The sequence below is a fragment of the Camelus bactrianus genome, chromosome 12 (genome assembly GCF_048773025.1).
Source record: "Camelus bactrianus isolate YW-2024 breed Bactrian camel chromosome 12, ASM4877302v1, whole genome shotgun sequence".
Lineage (NCBI taxonomy): Eukaryota > Metazoa > Chordata > Mammalia > Artiodactyla > Camelidae > Camelus > Camelus bactrianus.
This window is the reverse complement of record NC_133550.1, coordinates 30799951-30821642: the sequence shown is the minus strand read 5'-3', so window position 1 is coordinate 30821642 and position 21692 is coordinate 30799951. Positions and strand designations below refer to the sequence as shown.

At 35.4% G+C, this 21692-nt stretch overlaps 1 protein-coding gene across 7 annotated transcripts in view; it reads left to right on the top strand.

The window, feature by feature from the left end:
- Positions 1-21692, top strand: part of RIC8B (RIC8 guanine nucleotide exchange factor B) — a 97563-nt gene that overhangs the window by 7376 nt on the left and 68495 nt on the right. For all 7 annotated transcript variants that reach the window (XR_012510675.1, XR_012510674.1, XR_836422.3 and 4 more), the window contains exon 2: positions 1404-1451. Coding sequence is in view for 2 of the 7 variants with exons in the window: in XM_010970467.3 (XP_010968769.1) it covers positions 1404-1451 (48 nt within the window). In the remaining 5 variants the exon portion in view is untranslated. The remainder of the gene's footprint in view (positions 1-1403; positions 1452-21692) is intronic.

Below are 21692 nucleotides of genomic sequence, written 5' to 3'. Positions count from 1 at the left end.
GTTTAGGTATAAATTTTTAAATCCAAGCCCTTACCGCCTCACATCCACTTTAACTGTTTTGCAAACCATATGTGAGGCAGCCTCTCTTAGTTTTCCTTAAATGGCCCTTCTCTCTGAACTCTTAAGTCTTCCCTCTGACCATTTCTTACATTCAGAACTGCTTCTCTGTCAACATTTCTCCATCTCATTTAATTTCAAAATTGCTTCTTCTACAGACTTGTCAATGCAGAACCACCTGTAATGATGATATCTTTAGTACTTGGTGTATTAACTCCTGGTGGGTTGCCAGTCAATGTTTGTCAGTGTAGCCATTGAGAAATACAAAGGAAAGGCAGAAAGATGTTCAGTGAAGATTTTTTTTAAAGGAAAGCTTAGGATTCCTAAGAGCACTTGGTTCTCCTGAATAAAACTTGAGAAGGGAATGAGGAATTTTATGCTCTATTTTTTTGTATCATCATTCTTCCTGTGACAGTGGACAAGTCAACTTACTCCATTCTCTATTTCACCTATGGAGTGGAAAATACGGTGTTGCCAGTCATTTCAGGAGCGTCATGACACTCTTTTCTCTTTCAGTTATTTTTTTCCTCAGTATCATTGGCATCATCATCGTTATCATCTTAATGCTTACTGAGTGTTTACTATGTGCCAGGCACTGAGATGGTATATTTTATATGCTTTAGCTTTTTTAACCCTCACAGCAGCTCTGTGAACTAGGCACCCCCTCTTTTCACATGAGAAATATAGTTATAGAGAGTGTTACTTGCTTAACTAGTAAGTGGTGCAGCCATGATTTAAACTCTCATTCTTACCGAATTACTTTTCTGAAATACCAGTCTATCAGATTTCTTCCCTATCTGCAATTCTCTGATGATTTTTATTGCATACAAAAAAGAAAGTATAGACTCCTCAGCAACATTGGAAGACCTTTCTAAATCTGTTTAATCTGCTTTCTCATTCTCATCTTTCTCCTCTCCTCTCATCCCCTAACATGGGTCCTGTGTTTCACTCTGACAGAGCTGCTAATTTCACAAATGTATCATACTGTTTCACACATCTGAGCATTTGTTTCTGTCGCTAGAATGCTCTCCATTTGCCAGCTGGCAAACTCCTGTTCACCCCTCAAGTTTCAGCTCAAATGCTTTATACTCTATGCAAAGCATTCCAGATTTCCCGGGGCAGAGTTAGTGGCTAGCTACTCTGTGTTCTTCTGTATATGTTTTTGCTTTAGTATTTTTGTGCTGTTTTACAACTATTTGTTTACAGGCATCTCTCACTTTATTAAGAATATTGAAACATGATGTGAGAAGACAACTTTTTTACAGACATTATGTGTTTTTAAACATAGCCAGAATTTAAAATCTGTGTATTTAAAATGACATTTTTTCCCTTTTTTCCCTCTTCAGCATAGGTCTACTTTCAAATTTGAATCAACAGATGAAGATAAAAGAAAGGTAAGCCTTGGTGTTACTGTGTGTGTGTGTATTCATTCATGGACTTTATAAACAGTGGGCTTGATTTCATCTTGTTTTCAGTTTCCCTTCAGTTTGGTTTTTAGGAACTCTGAGAAGAAAGACAAGTGCCAGGTTTAGTATGGATTACAGAGAACTCCATCGCCACAAGACCATTACACTTGCATAAATCAGGGAAATGTTTCTGTTTCCTACTTCCTACCTTTGCATATGTTGTTTTCTACCTAGAATGCCCTCTCCTCTGGTATACCTCTTCACCTGTTTAATTCCTACTCAGCTCCAGGAGCACTCTTTCAGGAAGCCTCCACTGGCATTCCTGTTAGGGTGAAGTACCTCTCTTTGGTGCTCCTATAAAATTCTGTGTAAATCTCTAATTCTATACTTATACATTGTCTCATAATTATATAGATATAGATTATACATATACATATATATATATATATATATCTGTGTCTGTCACTGTTAAACTCCTTGAAGACAAGTACTCTTATTTATCTCTATATCCTCAGTATTTAGAGTGCTCAGCACATAATGGGCACTCAGAAGGTTTTTATTGAGTGAATGACATGGAGTATAAACTTTAGAGGCTAAAGATTTAAATCTGATTTTCTTTTGGATTTGAACAATATAAGCAAAACTAGAATACCTTTTAGAACAGGATTCTCAGCCTGGGATATGCTGTTCAGGGAGCTTTTTGAAGATATGCCTGCTCAGGCTCCACTCTTTATCCGCTGAATCAGAATCTGAGGGGTGGGATCCAGATAGGTGCTTTTTTTTTTTTTTTAACAATCTTCAGGAAATAAGTACCTTACTCATTTGGTGGGAGTGCGAAATGGCACAAGGCCCTATGGAATAGAAACTGGCAGTGTCTACCATAATTACAGATGTGTTTTGCCCTTTTGATAAAGCAACGTCACTTTTAGAAATCTATTTTGTGGATAAATTGAAATAAAGTAAACAAAGTTATTCACTGAAGCAATGCACATAGTAACAAAGTTGGAAGCAATAAAGTCTCTAGCAGTTAGGGACTATTTAAAGAAACTTGTGTGTATTTACATAATGGAATACTATGCTGTGGTAAAGAGAGGGAGAGGGAGAGGCAGAAAGACTGTTATGTGTTAATAGGAGAGAGAGTTAAGTGGGGGGAAAAAGCAAGGTGTTAAAAAGAACATATTTTTTAATATACTCATGATAGATATTCAGGCTAGGAAGGCAGCTGCTATTTGGTTTAGTTGGGAGAATCCATACTGTATAGATTTGTGGTGCCTTGTAAATCTAATGCTAGAATCTTTGGTAGTGCTTTCACTGGTCAAAATAAGTGCATTAAGACAGAGATTTTCTTACACAGTTATTAATAAAGCATGTTTATTTCCTATAGGATAGTAGCAAAACTTAACATTTTCAAAATATTGTCTTCTACTGCCTTTTAGATCTTTGACAACAGTAACTGCATTGCTGGTGTAAGTTTTAGTATAGGCTGTAGATTGCTGCTTCCTGGGAGGTGTGATATAAACAAATGTCATCAGGGACCTAGCTAGGTAATCTTCATTAAGGAAAAACATTGGCAAACAAAACCATTTCAGTCTCCAAGGATTAAAACCATAGTGACTCTTTCATGCCTAAGGCCCTAAAAAGACTTTAAAATCAAAATTCTTAGACTGCTCTAAAGGATCTATATCCTAACAGCTTTTTAAGTTCTCAGTGTAGAGAGGCATAGAATAGTAGGCATGTCTCCACATTAAACCCAATCTGAAAATAAGAGGAACCTAAATTATCATCCAGTTTGTCTTGCTACCTTAGTTCTCTTTTTCTGTTTCCTAAGCATGTCTCAAGAGTATTCTACTAGCAGCTCCTTGGTAACAGCAGTGCCCCTTTCAGTAAACTACAGGTGCTGTCACTGAAGAACACATCTCTCAAATAAAACCTTTGCGGCAACTTACAAGTAAATGTAAGGGACCTTACATTTATAGGGCCTTTCAAAAAATAAAACTTGATTATAAGAGCTTTTTAGGAATTGGTTATAAATTAATGATCTTTAGACCTAATTCCTAACACTTAATGTAATGTTTTGCATTTTTACAAAGATTTACTTTGCCATAGTAATGCTGTAAGTATGGCGAGAATATCCCCATCACGGTTTTATGGGTAAGAAAACTCAGGCTCACATTAATGACAGCTTGCTAACACTCACATCACTAGTAAGTGGTGGAGCCTCAAATAGAGAACAGATTTTCTGGCTATTATGTACAAGTTCCTTCACTGTTCATTGCTCCATAGCTCCCATTCATTACCACTTGAGGTATATTTCAGGTTTGAAATGATGACTCAGTAACTTGTTTTATCTTGTGTTTCGTACCTTGAGACATCATTTAGGCAACTAGACTTAAATTGGAAAATATCAAAGGAAATTACCAACTAGGAGTGCTTAAATTTTTCCAGAGAAGTAAAGTCAGATGCAACTGCTAATGTTTGTGCATAGAATGCAAATAGTTCCAGGTGCATGTGGATCATGGTAATTTAGATAGAAGCACCTGCGCTTATTGAAGCATTTGCTTTACATCTTCTGTCTAAATTGGTGACTATGATTATCTACCAGTGCATAAACAAATATATCATGCAAATATGTAGGATGGGGGGAGGTGTGATGAATAATCTGAAATTTTACATCTTGAGGAAATGTAAGCTCTTATATTGGTTTCTAAAACACAGCTGATCTCAAGGCCAGTAAAAAGTACTCATTGCAGTAAGTATTGACAAATACAATGTCATAAAATGAGTAAAAGAGTTATAGCTCTTTCACCTGTAATATAAGATTACAACCATATCAAATGTGGAAAACTTCAGTTATTGTCTGAGATTAAGCTTTGTGTATATAGTAATTTTCCTCAAAAGAGTAAAGTTAAAAATAGCTAAATTTCAAGCATTTCTTTCATTAGCTTCAAACTCACGTAGGTAAGCTCATCTTTCTGTGAAGATAGAGGATAATTTTGAGTGGAGGCCAGAATTCCTACGACTTGTACATATTGTTTTGTTTTGCATTTAATATTCTTTTAACTAGACAGCAGAATCTCAAGCATATTTCCTGGAAAAGCAGGATACGAAAGTATTCTTACAGTACAATCACAACCATGTAAAACTAATAACTATGCAAAGAAAAATGTCTACAAGGAAATTCACTAAATAGTGGCTATCTCAATATTATTACTGTGGATGATATTTTAATTTTTCTATTTTTTGAACCTTTCTATTATAGTAGATTATAATGCTTAGGAATACGATAATTACATAATTAATACAATATATATGATAATATGTATTATATTCCTTTATAGTGAATGTGTGATTGGGGGCATGAATAAGGACCAATACTTCTTTTTTTAATCTTTTTTTTCCTTTAAAATTAAGCCTTTATAATTTAATATTCCTTTTAGAGGAGCATAAAAATGTTACTAGGGTTAGAGATAGTATCACTTGTAGAGCCAGTTTATGGAGTGAAATACATTTATTTGAACACAAAAGTCCATTCTGCCATTTGAAATATTTCTTCTTTTTATTTTTTCACCCCAGAGTTGGATGTGCTTGGCATATTAGTAGAGATCTCTGTAGTCTACAAATATTTTTTCAGTAATTTCTGTGTGCCAGGTCCTGTGTTAGGCCTTAGTTCCTAAGTTGGCTATTTTCCTATGATGTTTCGTTTGGCACTTTCTCAGCTACAGATGCATACTGAGGGTTGCCATTGTGGACTATAGAAAATGAATGGGTAATTTTCCATATTAGATTCCCCAAGGAAAATGTGCAGGGATAGAACTATCAATCCTATACTGTGAATCTATGCTTAGGGATAGCTTGAGGCAGGGATGCTTGTTCTGAAAGCCCTTTGCACTTAGTCATTTGAAATTGTTAAACTCCAGTCTTTACTGAAACAAAATGAGCTACACTTGTGTGTCTTGCAAATTTGACTCAAATTTATTTGATGTCTTTACCTTAGGGAATACTTTGATACATGATACAAGTACAGTTCTCATTTAGAAACCAATAACTTCAAAGATAATCATTTTCAACATCTTGATTTATTTAAAATATATACACACTACCATAATCATCCTAAAACTTTTACTTTTTAAAGTTCTTGTCCAGCCGAGATCTGGCATTAAACTTGACTAGAAAGGCTGAATTGTATCATAGGCCAGAATGAATGCCTCAGCATAGGTCAAAATAAAACAATTTAAACTTCTTTCAGACTCCATTTTTAATTTTAAATATTTTGCCAAGGTACTGACTAAATATAGGGAGAAAGAACAGAACAGTAAGCCATAGATGTCGCAGTCCATATACAATCTTTGTATGTATCACTTTTTAGGATTTCTGCCTAAGAAAGTTAAGAATAGTATCCCTGGTTTTTATTTTAGAGCTTCAGATCCACTTTCTCACATAAAAACCTCTTCCTAAAAGCCATGACAGTGTGAGAACTCTATGGACCTGCTCCCCATTGAAACTTTTTTTTAAAAAAAAACCATTTATTTAAAGTCTCTGGAAATAGTCCTAAGAGCCTGCAGTCAATGAAGGAACACTTATTCAGGAAAATCTACAAAAAGTCTGAAAAGTGAAAGTCTGTGGTATTTAAACTGAAACCTGCTCCCTCCCTCCCCGCTCCTAGCTGTATGAGATGGAAACTCGCCTCCAAACTGATGCAGCCAAGAACACAGAGCTCCCCATCCCTCAGCTCTCAGTTGGAAGGCTATCTTCCCAGTAGGGACAGGGGTAAGCATTTCTCTTCCTGCCCCAACTACATGTTCCTGAGACTAAATTTTGGGTGAATGCAGCTAAGAGGTGGGGTCTCCCTCCTTTCACCCAGCTTCCACTCATGGGACAAAGGCTTTCCCTTGGATAGGGCACCACTGAGAATTATTGGGGCCCCAGTTGCACTTGTCCTGGCTGGTTGGACACAGGTTCCACTCTGGGAGAGGCAAGCCAAAGAGTGCTGAGGCTGCTGCTCCCCTGTCCCCTCCAGTTGAGCTCTCATGGAAGTGTTACCCCAAAAGAAGCATGCTGTTATCTCTTCCCTCAGCTTCAGAAGCAGGGCTCAGAAAGTTTGCTGAGAGGAACAAGCAGATCTTATAACAGTGAGCTCTGAATCTCCTCCCAAAGAAACCAACTTAATTTGCAGCAGTTGTAAGTTCCTGCCTGAAGGTACAGGTAGTGGTGAAAGGCAACTGGGAGGAGATTGACAGATTCATTGGAGATAAAGGGCTAACTGGAAGTGCTAGTTTGCTAGAGATAAAGAAGGAAAGAGACAGTTGGGAGGAACCCTCCTGTATTTAGAACAAATCTTCAATACTGACCTCAGAAACTATCCCTTCAGAGGAGCCCTAGTAAGTTGGTTTGGTTTGTAGGGCAATTTATGCCCCAGGACATTTTTGAAGACAATAGATCAGTCAGCCAGCAGTTAGTAGAGCTTAACAGCTGGGTGTGGTCAGGGAAAGAGAAAGTCAAAGAGAGACCTGCCAAAGCCACTGTTATCCTAGGATGACTGTGTCAGACCAAAGGGTGAGCCTCATGAGGAGCTACATCTGCAGGGAGGGAGGGGGCGAATATACTTAACTAAAATAATTCATCCAGTCACTGAGCAAAATAAACAAGCAAATAACAATAGCAAGTCTTGGAGGATAGGGGCAGTACCCAGTGTTGCTATAATATATTATCTAAAATGTCCAATTTCAAAAAAAAAAAAAAAAGAGCCATGGAAAGAATGACCTATACACTGGAGAAACAGCAAGCAATGGAAACTGTCTGTGAGAATGACCAGATGTTGGATTTAACACACTTCAGGGTAGTCATTACAACCTTATATTCAGAAAACTAGAGGAAACCATAATTAAAGAAGAAATGCAAGGTTTGATGACAATGTCACATCAAATGAAGAATATCAACACAACTATAGAAATTGTTAAAAAGAAAAAGAAGAGCCAAATGGAAATTTTGGAAGTGAAAAAGTACAGTAACTGAAAAAAATCACTCAAGAGACCCAACATTACATTCAAACTGGCAGAGGAAGATAATAGTGTGTACAAGGTAAAGAACAAAAAAAAAGGAATAGAGAAAATGAAAGAAGCCTTAGAGAAATATGGGACAATATTAATATACTAACATGCATAATGGGAGTACCAGAAGGAGAGGAGAGAGAAAAGAAAAGAAAAAATATGTCTGAAAACTTCCCAAATTTATTGGGAAAAAAACTACGTATCTAGGAAGCTCAATAATTATCTGACTAGGATAAACTCAAAGAGATCTGCAAACAGATACATCAGAGTGAAAATGCTGAAAGTCAGAGATGATGAGAAAATCTTGAAAGTAGCAGAAGAAAAATGACCAGTCACTTACAAGGGAACCTGAATGAGATACACAGCTGACTTCTCATTAGTAAGTGTAGATCAGAGGCAGTAGGATAATATATTCAAAGAGCTCAAAGATTAAAACCTCAACCAAGAATCTTATATCCTCAGAGCTATCTTTTAATGTTGCAGAGAAGATAAAGACATTTTTTATATAAATGAAAAACTGAATTTGTTTCAGACCTGCTTTATAAGAAATACTATAAGTTCTTCAGGCTGAAAGCAAGTCACCCCAAACAGCAATTTGAATCCACACTAAGAATCAAAAGAGAACTGGTAAAGGTAATTATGTAATTGTAAAAGACAATATAAATACATATTTCTTCTCTTCTATTATCTTAACTGATTTTAAAAGCACTTGTATAAAATAATATGTATATAATAATATAATGTATATAATAATATGTATAATTCAAACAATAACATATAGAAATGTGATATATTTACCAAAAATAGTGCAAAGGTGGATGAAAGTAAAGCTATACTGGACTAAGGAAGTGACCCTAGATAGTAACTTTAATCCTCAAGAACAAATCAAGGGAACCAGAAATTATAAATAAAGGCTAATATAACAAAAGCTATCAGTATATACTTGCTGTCCTTTCTCCTCAGTGTCTTTAGAAGACAATTATATATAAAATAATAATTATAGGTATAAAATAGGTATAACAATAATGCCACAAAAAAAAGGGGAAAGGAATGGCATCATAGGAATGTAACATTTCTGTATCTCACTGAAGTTAATGTAGATCTGGAGCTAATTCTGGTAAGTTAAGATCTGGTAATACTGGTAAATATATATATATATACGCGCTAATTAATAAGCCTTAAGCAACAGCTAAGGAAATAACTCAGACTCAGAAAGTAGCTCAGTTTTGTAGAAAACTATAAAACATTGTTGAAAGAAATAAAGATCTAAACAAATAGGAAAACATCCCATATTCATGGATTGGAAGACTTAACTATTGCTCGAATGGCACAACTTCCCACGTTGATCTACAGATTTAATGAAATACCTTTTAGAATCCCAGGTAGTTTCTTTGTAGAAATTGACAAGCCAGTTCTAAGATTCATATGGAATTGCAAGGGATGCAGAGTAGCCAAAACAATCTTGAGCAAACTTGGAGGACTTACAATTCCCAATTTCAAAACTTACTTCAAAACAACAGTAATCAAGACAGTGGCATTGATATGAAGGTAGATAAACATAAATACAGTTGACCCTTGAACAGCTTGAAGGTTAGGGGTGCCAATTCCCCAAGTAGTCAAACCTCCATATATAACTTTAAAGTTGTCCCTCCATATCTACAGTTCTGCATCCGCAGATTCAACCAACCATGGATCTCGTCGTATGTATTTATTGGGGAAAAAAAATCTGTGTTGAGATATAGAGAGAGGTATATAGATGTAGATGTAGATGCAGATGAATGGAATAGTAATTGAGAGTCCAAAAATAAACCCACATATCTGTGGTCAAATAATTTTTTAAATTTTGTTTTATTGAGTTATAGTCAGTTTATAATGTTGTGTTCAAATAATATTTGACAAGGGTGCCAAGACCATTCAGTGGGAAAAGAATATCTTTTAACAAATGATGCTGAGATGATTAACCACATATTAAAAAAATGCAGTTGAACTTCACACCATATACAAAAATTAACTCCAAATGGATTAGATTCAAATAAAAGATCTAAAACCATAAAACTCTTAGAAGAAACATGGATAAGTCTTTATGACCCAGATTTGGCAGTGGATTCTTAGATATGCACCAAAAGCACAAGCAGCCAAAGAAAAAAAATAAATAAATTAGACTTCATCAAAGTTAACTTTTGTGCTTCAGTACTACCAAGGAAATCAAAAGAACCTACAGAATGGGAGACAATATTTGCATGTCACATATCTGATAATATACTTGTATCTAGAATATATAAAGAACTCAATAATAAAGACAACTGAATTTAAAAGTAGGTAAAGGATCTGAATAGACATTTTTCCAAAGAAAATATACCAAAGGCCAATACACACATGAAAAGATACTCAACATCATTAACTAGCAGGGAAATGGAAATCAAACCCACAATGAGATACTAGTTTACATTCACTGATATGGATAAAAATCAAAAAGTCATATTAACAAGTATTTGCAGGGATGTGCAGAAATCAGAACCCTCATACGTTACTGATAGGTTACTGCATGTAAAATGGTGCAGCCTCTTTGGAAAACAGTCTTAACAGTTCCTCGCGGGATTAAACAGAGTTATTATATGACCCAGCAATTGCACTCCTAGGTATCTATCCAAAAGAAATGAAGATACATTTCCGCACAAAATCATGTACTTGAATTTTCACAAGCAGCATTATTTATAATAGCCAAAAGGTGGAAACAACCCAGATGTCCATCAGTTTGTGAATGGATAAACAAAATGTGTTATGTCCATACATTGGAATATTATTCGGCCATAAAAAGAATAAAGTTAACTGACAAGTGCTACAACATGGATGAACTTTGAACACATTATGCTAAGTGAAAGAAGCCAGGCACAAAAGGCCACATAATGTACAATTTCATTTATATGAAATGCCTAAAATAGGCAAATAAGTAGTGACAGAAAGTAGATTAGTGGGTTCCCAGGGACTGGGGGGGAGAGGGAGGGGGAATTATTACAAATGGGTACTGGGTTTCTTTTGAGGGTAATGAGAATATTCTAAAATTAAATAGTGATGATGGTTGCAGAAGTGTCAATATACTAAAAACCAATGAACTGTATTTATACTTTAACAGGGTAAACTTTATAGTATGTAAATTATATCCCAATAAAGCTGTTACTAGATACTAGTTGGTAGCATACACTACATGCCCATCTTCATTCCAAGCACCATGTGAATATTAATACATTTAATCCTCACAACAAAGCTATAAAGTAGGTACTGTTATTTTACTTATTTTACAGACGAGGAAACTAAGGCACACAGAGAAATAACTTGCCTAAACTAGTGAAATAAATTACTTCCCTTAACTAGTGAAGTGGAAGGACATGATTCAACCCAGTGCAGTCTGGCTCCACAGCCCATGTGCTACGCCATACTGCCACTCAGTAATTGAGTTGACCTGTTGTATAGCTTATGAATCAATTCTATTCATTTTCTGATTTTAGGCATCCAGAATTTGAGACTTGACACAGAGCATAAATAAAGCTTTGACACTGAACTAATTAAAATCACTGACAGGAAACAGAAGCACATGCTTTGCAGTATGACTGGATAGGATAACTAGTAAGGATATCCCCATAAGCAGTGCAGTACTTGACCTATAGGAGTTAGGCATGCTAACTTTTTTTTTTTTTTTAAGATTCCTCAGATTACTTTTCTGCATAAAATGTAAGATTCTTTTTCTCAGCAATTAGTTCTTTACGAAGTCTGACCATGACTAAGGAAAGCAGAGAAACATGTACGTTTTTGACTAATTAAAAACTCTTTGGAACCTGAAAGTGTTCTTGGCTGAACAGACATTTCCGGCGTTCCCAACTTCCCCATTTATAGATGAAATGCGGAGAGGTTGACTTGCCTAAGGTTACAATTACTGAGTGGAAGAGCTGGAACTCAAACCAGGTCCTCTGCCTCCTTTTCTGCCTTTAGTGATTATCATGGCAGAGTGGCTCCTCAAGGAACGTACAGTATAGTAAGGAACCCAGAAAATCTTCCAGTACAGTGATTCCTTCTAAGGTATCTTGCACTGAGGGTAATGACACTCTGAATACTTTCCCTAATGGGAAGCTCACAGCAGTCACTCTGCTATTGGATAACTGTTAGAAAGCTTTTACTTGTGTGAACTCTAAATCAGCTTTGGTTGATCCTCGTGCTTTATCCATATCCCTCTCTGCCTATGCCTTTGTCCACCGTTTAGCTTGTCTTCCTGCCTCCTTTCTTCTGCTCAGTCTCTTTCATTTTTTTTTCTCTACTTATGCCCAACAGTCACATTTATCAAGAAGCTTTCTCTGGCTAAATTCTCTATATGTAGTTTATTCAATCTTTTAATTCACAGCTTAAATTGGTATACCTTGAAATACATTTATTATTCCATATTCATTCATTTTACGTATGTTCAGTCTCCCTAATATAAATAACTTGAGTCATGTGCTTTTATAGCTCCCCAATCCAAAATAAACTTTTTGTCACATAATTAGAATTTATTTCTCTTGAATAATCGGCATGTACTTGAATTTTACATTGGGAGCATTTTGAGTTATGTTGCTTGTATTATGGCTATGTACACAAGTGCTCAATAGTGGACTACAGATTCTAAATGGACACTATAGAATCTAAAAAATTTGTACAAAATTACAATGTTATGTTCATAACATCAGCACTTTCCTTTTCAAGTGGCTTTGTCATTGAAAGGAAAATAGAGATAAAAATTTGGTAGCCCTATTGTGCCTGTGCAGAGTGTGCATGTTGATGTTGCTTGATCTGTTTGTCCATCTGGCCATCTTTATGATGTAATGTGCATTGCCCTCTATTCTACCCAAGTGCTGTGCTAGAGATTTTTAAATATATCATCTCATTTAATATTTATAAGCCCTTAGATGTTATCCCTGCTTTTAGAGATGAGGAAATGAGGCGCAGTGATTTCAGAAATTTGCCAAGATCACATAGCTACAAGGAGCAAGCTAGTGTTTGAACCCAAGTGCTTTCTTTATTTCAATCGTACTGCTTCTCAATAAATAACTTATGCCTTACCCCTTATAATATGTTGTCTCAGATGCTGTCTATATTAAATAATGTAATAATATTAACAACAGAGATAGCTATTGTACAATAATCCTGTTAAATAGATATATTTCTATCTTATACATGAGGAAATTTCACTTCAGATAGAAGTAAATTGCTCCAGATTCAAGTTCAGAAAATAGTAGAACTAGGAATTAGAAAAAAATCCAAACCATCTGTTTATATGCTTTTCCTGCTTTACCACTAGTATGTTCTTGTGCCTTTGAAGACCTTTAAAATCACAACTATCTCATTAAGACAACATCCCTCTTGTCCCTATTCTCAGCTGTCTTAGTCTGCTCAGGCTACCATGGCAAAATATAAAAAACTGGGTCACTTAAACAAAAGAAATCTATTTTTCACAGTTTTGGAGGCTGGGAAGTCTAAAATCAACATGTTGGCAAGGTAGGTTTCATTCTGAGACCACTTCTCGTTGCATGTAATCAAATGCCATCTCACTGTGTACTCACTTGATCTCTTCTTTGTGCAGAGATGGGGAGTGCATGAGTGAGCTAGCTCTTTGGTGTCTCTTAAAAGGGTACTAATCCCATCAGGCCAGGGCCTCTCCTTCATCACCTCTTCTAACTCAAATTACCTCCCCAAATCCCCATCTCCAAATTTCATCATATTTGGAGTTAGGGTTTCAACATATGAATTTAGTAAGGATACAAACATTTAGTCCGTAGCATCAGCTTATCATCAGAGTCCCTGACTATCTTCTGTACATGCCTGGGATATTAGAACTGAGAACCAGCGATTCAGAGATTGAGTAACTAGTTCAGAGTGAATGTTGTGGGGTGGATGTCACTAAAATGCAGCAAATCGTAATACTTCTGTACTTACCAGTATAACTTAAAATACTAAAATATATTTTGCATAGGTAATGGAGAAGAGAGCTTTCTGAAAAATAAAAACTCTTACTTAAGTGGTAAGAGCAGCATAATTGGCTGGTAATGTATTTGAAGAGAAAAAGCTTTGACATGCCCATTTCTGCCCTCAGTCAAGAAAGGAAGGGCAGATGATTGGTTTTTAAGTTTTTATTTACACCTAAGTTGCCTTTCCCATCTGTTAATGAACTCTTGATGGTGCAACAAGTCTTTCTCAGGATTGCTAATTAGCAAAGAAACTTGAGCCCAACTTACATGATTGTTATTACTCTAAGCTCTCTTGTCAGTCTTTTTGGCATGATCACCATGATATAGAACATAGCCAGAAGGATTGTATTACTGAAAAAATGTACATGTGCAAGAAGGGAAGGTAGAGGTGAAATTTAGGAAGTAAGGTAAAACCTCGTTTACAAGGACACTATCTGTTAAATAAAAGCTGATAATTACCATTGCCTCCCATACTACCTACCAATGGGAAAAAAACCCAAAGCATATAGGTGTAATATTAAGCTGAATATAAATGGACCCAGCCATGTGAGTATTTGTTTAGAAAATATCATTAGCTTTTTATAAAGAATTCCAAATTTGACCTCCAGAATCCTCTCTTAACCTTTATTAAAAGCACACTGGCAGTTAAGTCATTAATTATTTAATAATTTTGTAGAATACAATTTTTAATAGATCTGTCTTGTAAAACTGACAACATTGTTTTAACTGCTGATTATAGTAGATTTATTTTAGAATTTAATCCCTTTCTGTTGTTCGCTTTCTGTTTTGCACACATACACACACACACACACACACACTTTTCACTCAGCATAGAGGGCAAAAGTTAAGTTAGGTGGCTGACCTCCAGCTCCAGTTAAGAACTAAAATTAGATCTCTGTGGAATATATATCCAATGACATCCATCAGAGAAGAGTGTAGGCATAACCCTGAGAGGCCAAGAAGGCATCATTCATGGGATCCTGCCTTAACTACAAAATTCCTTTGATATTTGATTTTTTTTATCTTAAAAATTCCTGTGACTTTTTGTATTGTGAATTGTAACACATTTGTTTACTTTCATGTAGAAATTCTTCCCCACCCCCACCCTGATGAATCTTTTAGTAAAACATTGGTTAAAGAGATACACTAAGATTGTCCTGTGACTTTAAGCATCCCTGGCAGTGAGCCATATCTCCCAGATGAATGTGCATAGCCTATTTTAAGAGCAGGGTCCTATCCTATCACTATAGGAGTATTGGTTGATTGCAGGGAGAGCGTAAATCAAGCGTGTGGCTAATGTTGTACACATAATGGGCAAGAAAGTAGGGATAGGGTAGGAAATTCATTCTTACTAAAGAGAAAGTGGTAGATTGTGAGGATAGGTATTTCACTACCACTGCAACAGAAGAACAGAAACATTAGAGGAGAAGTAGTAGTAGTAGTAGAACCATGTTTAAGGACTTAAGTCTGTTTATTTAAGGAGAAAAATCAGTACTCAATAATTCCTTTCACAGATCTAGCTTAACCCAGAATTGCTTTGAATATTGGAACACTCATTTTTATTTTATTTCATCACCAGATACCAGTAGGATGAAAAGAGAGTAGGACTGGGAATCAAATAATAATCTTAGTCCTCTTTCCCATTGTAGCTTTCTGTGCTACCTTAAGCAAATCATTTAGCCTCCTTGGGAGTCAGTTTTTATATCTATAAAAGAAAAGAAATATCCCCTAGTCCTGAGTATTTATTAGGTATTATTTTTTGAAAGGATTCTGTGGTCAAATAAATAAAGGAAGTATCAACTTTAAAAAATAAAACAAATTTTTTCCATAGTACATCTGAGAATGTTTAATATTTTAATAAGCTTTATAAGTTTCCCAGACTTACTATCTCAGAAAATCCATTTTTTTACAGAACCTTTTGCACTCTAGTGTTTGTTGATGTTAAGTAGTCATTATAGCCCTTTCTGACTCTTAATATTCTGATTCTGGAAATTACACTCATTTTTTTTGGCTCTTCAACTCTTTTCTGGCCTGTAGTTATCATAGGGTTACTGCCAAGTTGAACTCACTGCCTGTGCTATGTGTGTACTCTGCCCCTCTTTCTGACTTGAACTGGAAAGTTATTGCATTTTCCTATTTCTTATAAATAAAACAGGCATTTATTTAGTCCTTGTCTTTTGCAGCGTTCACTTTCCTTGTTCACTGTAGGTTCATTTTGATTTGGTTGTTCAGTCATTGGCCCATTTTTATTCTAAATTAATCTATGAATCTTTACCTGCATTTCACCAACCAATAGTAAAGATTTTTAAAAACCTCAGCTCATTAAATCCTTTTGATAAGCACTGATGTTGGGGAGAAAACTAAATGTCAAATCTACATGTCAGCTCATTATTTCATTGAGAAAAACAAGCTTCCATCAAAATACTGCTATTAGCTGAGACCTTTAATAGGTTCTTTAATAGGTTTAATAGGTTGTTCTTAGAAATGTACAATTTTAGCTCTTACTGTGTACTATCATCTCATTTAATAAACAACACTCATACAGAGGTTATTATCCCCATTTTACATGTAATGAAACTTATGCTCGGAAAAACCATGCTTTACTCACAGAGCATAGTCCTAGCCTATACTGGGCTGCCTCTTCCAGGTTCTGGACTACAGAAGGGGACAAGAAAGTGAAGAAGGCATGCCCACTGACTTAAAGACTCAAACCTGAAAATGGCATACAATGTGTGCCAATATATTCCACTGGTAAGAGCCCAGTCATATGGCCATGAAGAATAGCTAAGGAATGTGGTGTAGCTAAGCAGCCATGGGCCTTGCCACAATTCTGTTACTATTTAAGAAAGGGATAATACTCTCTGTATTACCATGTGCCTAACAATTAAACAAAGTCTTAGTAAGTATATTTATGAGGCTTTATATTATTTCCTCTTTAGTCTGGGATCTCATTTATCTAATTTAGTTTTACTGCCTTGGTTATATAGTTGAAGTAACCTTATACAGGATGAAATACATTCTCTAGGACAGTGCTTCTCACATTATTTGTGATGAAGGACCAAGTTTTTTATTTGCTTGTTAATTTTCCCCTAGTTTGTTGTAGATCGGTACTTTTGTAAATGCAATAAAAGGAATCATTAAAGAAATAATCACATCCTTGGATGTCACAGCAAAGTCAAGTCACTATAAAGGTTTTTAAATGCATACTCTCAACTTATTAATACCTGTCTCAACATGGTCTGGTAACAGTTTGTGAGCTGGCACCAATCTGCAGATAATTTTGAGTAGCACTTGTCCCAAAAGTATTTCCTAACAACCTTTTTTGGGTTGCCAGAGTGTAATGGACTATGATATCTGTATTTTAAGCAAAGACATTTTCTTTGTTTATAAAACTTGGCTTTTATTTTTCAAAATATTTTTGGAAGTCACCTTTTAGGACAATGTATAAATCATGATAGATCATTTGAATGCTCACATGTGCTTCACGGCATGTTTTACTTGTTTCATAGCTAAAGCCAAAGCTAATCCTCACTTTACAGATTCATAGAGAAAAGCCTACTGTTCCGGAGCTGGAAGAAGGTTGTCTTAGAAAGTCTTGATGCATGGTACAGAGGAAGAAGAAAACCTAATAAAGTGACATGCTCAAAGTCACAGTTAATACATGAGAGACAGCTGTAGTACAATCATTGACTTACAGTGGAGATCACATTGGAGTCAGATGACCTGGATTGAGTCCTGGACTTCTACTTCTTAGTTAAGTGTCCTTAGGCAATCATTTAAAGAATCGTATATTAAGTGTTCTGTAAGCATTCCTTAGATTGAGGAACAAATGTGAAAGTTTTTTGTAAACTATAAAGCACATAAACAATGTAACTGTCATTATTAAACTATGAAGCCATCCCCTCTGATGCTAAGTCCACCACTCTGAACTTTGCTGTATTTCATGCTAGAGACTTACTGAGAACAGGAGTCATATTTAATATTGCATCAAGTTAAAATTATGTTTATAAGGGCCCAGAGATGTGAAAAATGCATGTAATTATATTACAAATTAAATTTAAAAGACAAGAAACAAAATTATATACACATGATGATTGTAACTCTGTATGTTAAAGTAATATGCATGTTACTGATAATCGAATAGATTGACTAAGGATAAACCCTTCTGTCTACTGCATATAAAATATAGTAAGTAGTATAATTACGAATTTTTTTCTATTTTCTTTAATAGTTTGATGCATTTTGCATTTTAAAGAACATGTATAAATAAATTAAGCTCTTCAGAAAAAAGAACTTTATATGAAGACACGTAATTCTGCTACTCATATGAAAATACTTTTTCACCCAGAGGGGCAAACCATCCTACCAGTACAATCATAAGAATAGCCTTTGCTACTTTTCTCTTTCCTTCTTAGAAAGGAGAAGTATCAGGACAATATGTATAGACTTCTACTAATGCTTTAGATTCAGGGAACTTCTTAATACAGTCAGTTTATATTTTGGGTGCTTAGTTGTTCTGCTGAGGGCTACAAGGATTATGAAGAAATAAAACATAATAATAGTCACAATTCAAAAAGTGCTTTTTATGTCCCAGAGTCTATTTCACAACAGCCCTCTGAGGTAAAAGTGATATTATTCCCATTTTACAAACAAGAAAGTGAGGCTCAGAGAAGTAAAATAGTATGTCTGAATCACATTGGTAAAGCTAAGTACTAAACTGATTCAAAAGCCACTGCAGTACATATTCTTCTCTCATAAAAGAAAGATGTCCTTTCCACCTTCAGAGAGCTTTTAGTAGTTGAGGCAAACTCCTTAAAAGAAAACAGAAAGAATGTGCTGAGCACCAAAGTATTGCTGCAAATTTTGGTTTGGGTATTCCTTGGAGAGAAAGAATGTTGGGAACTGAAATGGTTAGGAAAAACTTTATATCAAAAGTGAGTTTTAAGCTTAGCTTTGGAGAGTGATTAAAACTTAAATGGTCAAAGAGAAAGGACTGATGCACGTAGAGGGGAGACGTAAAAAAGCAAAAGAGTTCTACATGAGATAATTTGAAAGGAATATAACTAGAGAGAAGGGTTTGATTAGAGAAATAGTATGAAAGAGAAGACTCAAAAAGCAGATTGCAGGATCTTAAATGTTAAGCTGACGACTTTGAGATTTTTACCTAATAATAACATATAAAATATAACCTGTACTGAACACTTACATTCCAGGTACTGTTCTAAGTGCTATACATGGTGGTGTCATTTAACTCTTATAGTAAATGAGACCCAGAGAGGCTAAGTAACTTGCAGAAGTCACACCATTAGAAGACAGTAGAAGAGCCAACCTTTGAACACAAGAAATTTAAATCCAGGACCTTTGTTCTTAATCACAGTAGTGTTCTAGTTCTAGAGTCCATGGTAAGTTGAACAAGTTCCAAGTCCAGTACCACTCATCTTAAACAAGTAATATGCTTCACACCTCTAGTGGTTTTTAACATTAAAGATAAGAAAGGTAGTATGACTGGACAATGACATCCCTTTTCCATCCCTGTCACCTTTGTACATCTTCAGGACCATGGAGAAGTTAAGGTATTTGTGCTAATGGTTTTCAGCTCTGCCTGCTTTTCTATGCTTATCTGGTCAGTTACTCTCAGTTAACTCCTAGCCCCAGCATCCAAGTTATGTCAGTCCATTGTGGGGTTTTTTGTTTTTTCAGGGGGAGGAGGTTTTGTTTGTCTTTCTTGTCAGTCCATTGTTAACTGTAGTTCCGTGGTTCTCAGAGTGTGGCTCCTGAACCAGCAGCAATAACATCAACTGGGAACTTGTTAAAAGTCCCAATTTTTGCCTCATACCAGACCTGCTGAAATGGAAACTCTGGGGGTGATATGCAACAGTCTGTGTTTTAATAATACCTTTAGGTGATGATGATACATGTTGAAGTTTGAGAACCGTTGCTATGGTATACTCTAGTGTTTCCATCCAGGAGCAAACTACCAAAAATTTTTTGGCAATACCTGTTATTAACACTGGGGAACTATTTGGAATCTTGATCTTGAGTCTGTGCTGCTGGGTCTTGCAGTGTAATTTTATAGAAATAGCCATAACTGCTAAGCTAATAAGCATTTTAAAAGGGCTTTTTCTCAGCCTCTTTGAAGTAATTATACTTTGTTAGCATACCTAACTTTTGCTTTATGACTTTTGTTCATTCCTGAAATCCTTACCTCTAAGTGAAAAGTTATTAAATCAGAAAATATTTCCGTCAGTTTTAATGGAAACAATTATGTGTTCCATCGTTATCTAAAATACCAAAATAATTTTCAGACTAAAAAATATATTAGATGAACAATGAAAACAAATTTATATAAGTAAACATTTTGAAAGTAAATAAAAATGATTTGCACCTAAAATGTAATGTAATATAATGATTTATTGTACTTGCAAAAAGAGGAAGAGAAGACTTGATAGTGAAAGCTAGTTGCAGAAGAATACAAAGGAGTTATTCTTTGGAAGGTGCTGGAGAGTCTGGTGCTAGACTTTAAGGCAGGTAATCTTTGGGAGTTCGTGGTTATCTTGCACTTAAAAATAGTTATACTACAGCAGTGAGTTTTTCAGTTAAATATCAGTTCTTTTATATTTTGAGTATGTCTTTGATTTATTTTAAGTTGTAATACGAAAAAGGGAGAGGGTCATTGTCCAAAAAGTGGTATTACTTTTCAAGAGACATTAGAGCAAAAAGCTACCTAGCAGTCATTATGTGAGGCAAGTCTGTGATGAGAAATGGCATGTTTAAGAACAACTATTATTGAAAACTGTGCTTAAAACAGTCTTGTATTGCTGATCTCTTGCAAGCCTTTAGATGAGGCAGTTTTTAACTATAAATTTTGTAGGCGCCTCTAATCTCTTTTATGTAGCCTTCCTATGTCCCAGAGTTTAACAGTCCCTTTGGTTTATAGTCTGGGCTATTCCAGTTTGTATTCATACTTTGCTTTTTTTCTTTCTTTAGTCTAAAGGTAGAGGAAGAAAGGAACCATATTACCCACAGACTTTTTTTTGGATTTTGTTGTTGCTCTTGTTTTTGGTTTAGAAAGAAAAGAGCTAAAGATTTCTGTGTTTTATTAGATATGTAGAACTCCAAATTCATGTATATAATACTTTATAATACCTTATTTATACGTATTTCTTAAATAGGAATGTAGATGATTTCCCTCTTGAGTAAAATTATATGGGAGCAAAGTTATCTAACTCCAACCCCAGGAATATACCCATAGGAAATAGTATGTAGAATGTATTTTTTTTTTCTCTTGGAAGTGAAAGATGTGAAATTGGAGAGAATTTCCCATTTTATATATATTTTAATAATGGGCACATTATTCTTTCTTCCCACCCCCAAATTGCATTCATTTAGAAAATGTTTTCACAATGATATTAAAACATTAAATGGAAGTCCCTTCTAGTTATCAGGTATGTTAGGGATAGAGTTGACATTGTTGTGAAGTTTTTTTAGCTTGTTAGGTTCATTTCCTTCCGCCCTCCATCTAGAGAGCATATTACATTTAAATTTGACATTTCTCTAGCTGTATAACCAGGATATAGTAAGAAGATGTACATGGCCTGGGATTCCTGCAAAGATCATAATGCTTGCCCCACAGATAGCCTCTTTTTCAAAAGAGTTAAAGTCTGATGATAGGTTAATAGAAACTTTGTAAAATCTTTTATTGGTCATAGTTGTTGTTGCTGTTTTTATAAAATGTAATGGATATAAAAATGGTCAGCAGTGGAATGGTTATACTTGCTTATTCCACATATAAGGTTTGAATCTCAGAGACCCAGACCTGCAGTTTATGGAGAAGAAAGCTAAACATTGAATTTTGAAATATCAATGGTTCTTAAATTTGACAATGTTAGCACTATTTTTCAAAAAATTCAAGACAAAGTACACTTTGGGTCCAAATAAAGGATTGTTTCTGAGATAGTAGTAGCAAGATTTAGAACCAGGGCTACTACATGTATTTGTGTCATCTGTACCCTACACCAAAAGAACAAAAGGGAGCTAAGACCCTGCCTATGGTCTGAGTTTCCCAAGCCATGTGTCCTGGCACAGGACTGCCCAGGGGAAGAGGGCTTCTTGTAATTTATCACCAGTAGGAACATTTCTCAGCCTGGAGAGGAGCACTATCTTGTGATTGGCTGAAAGACACCATATAT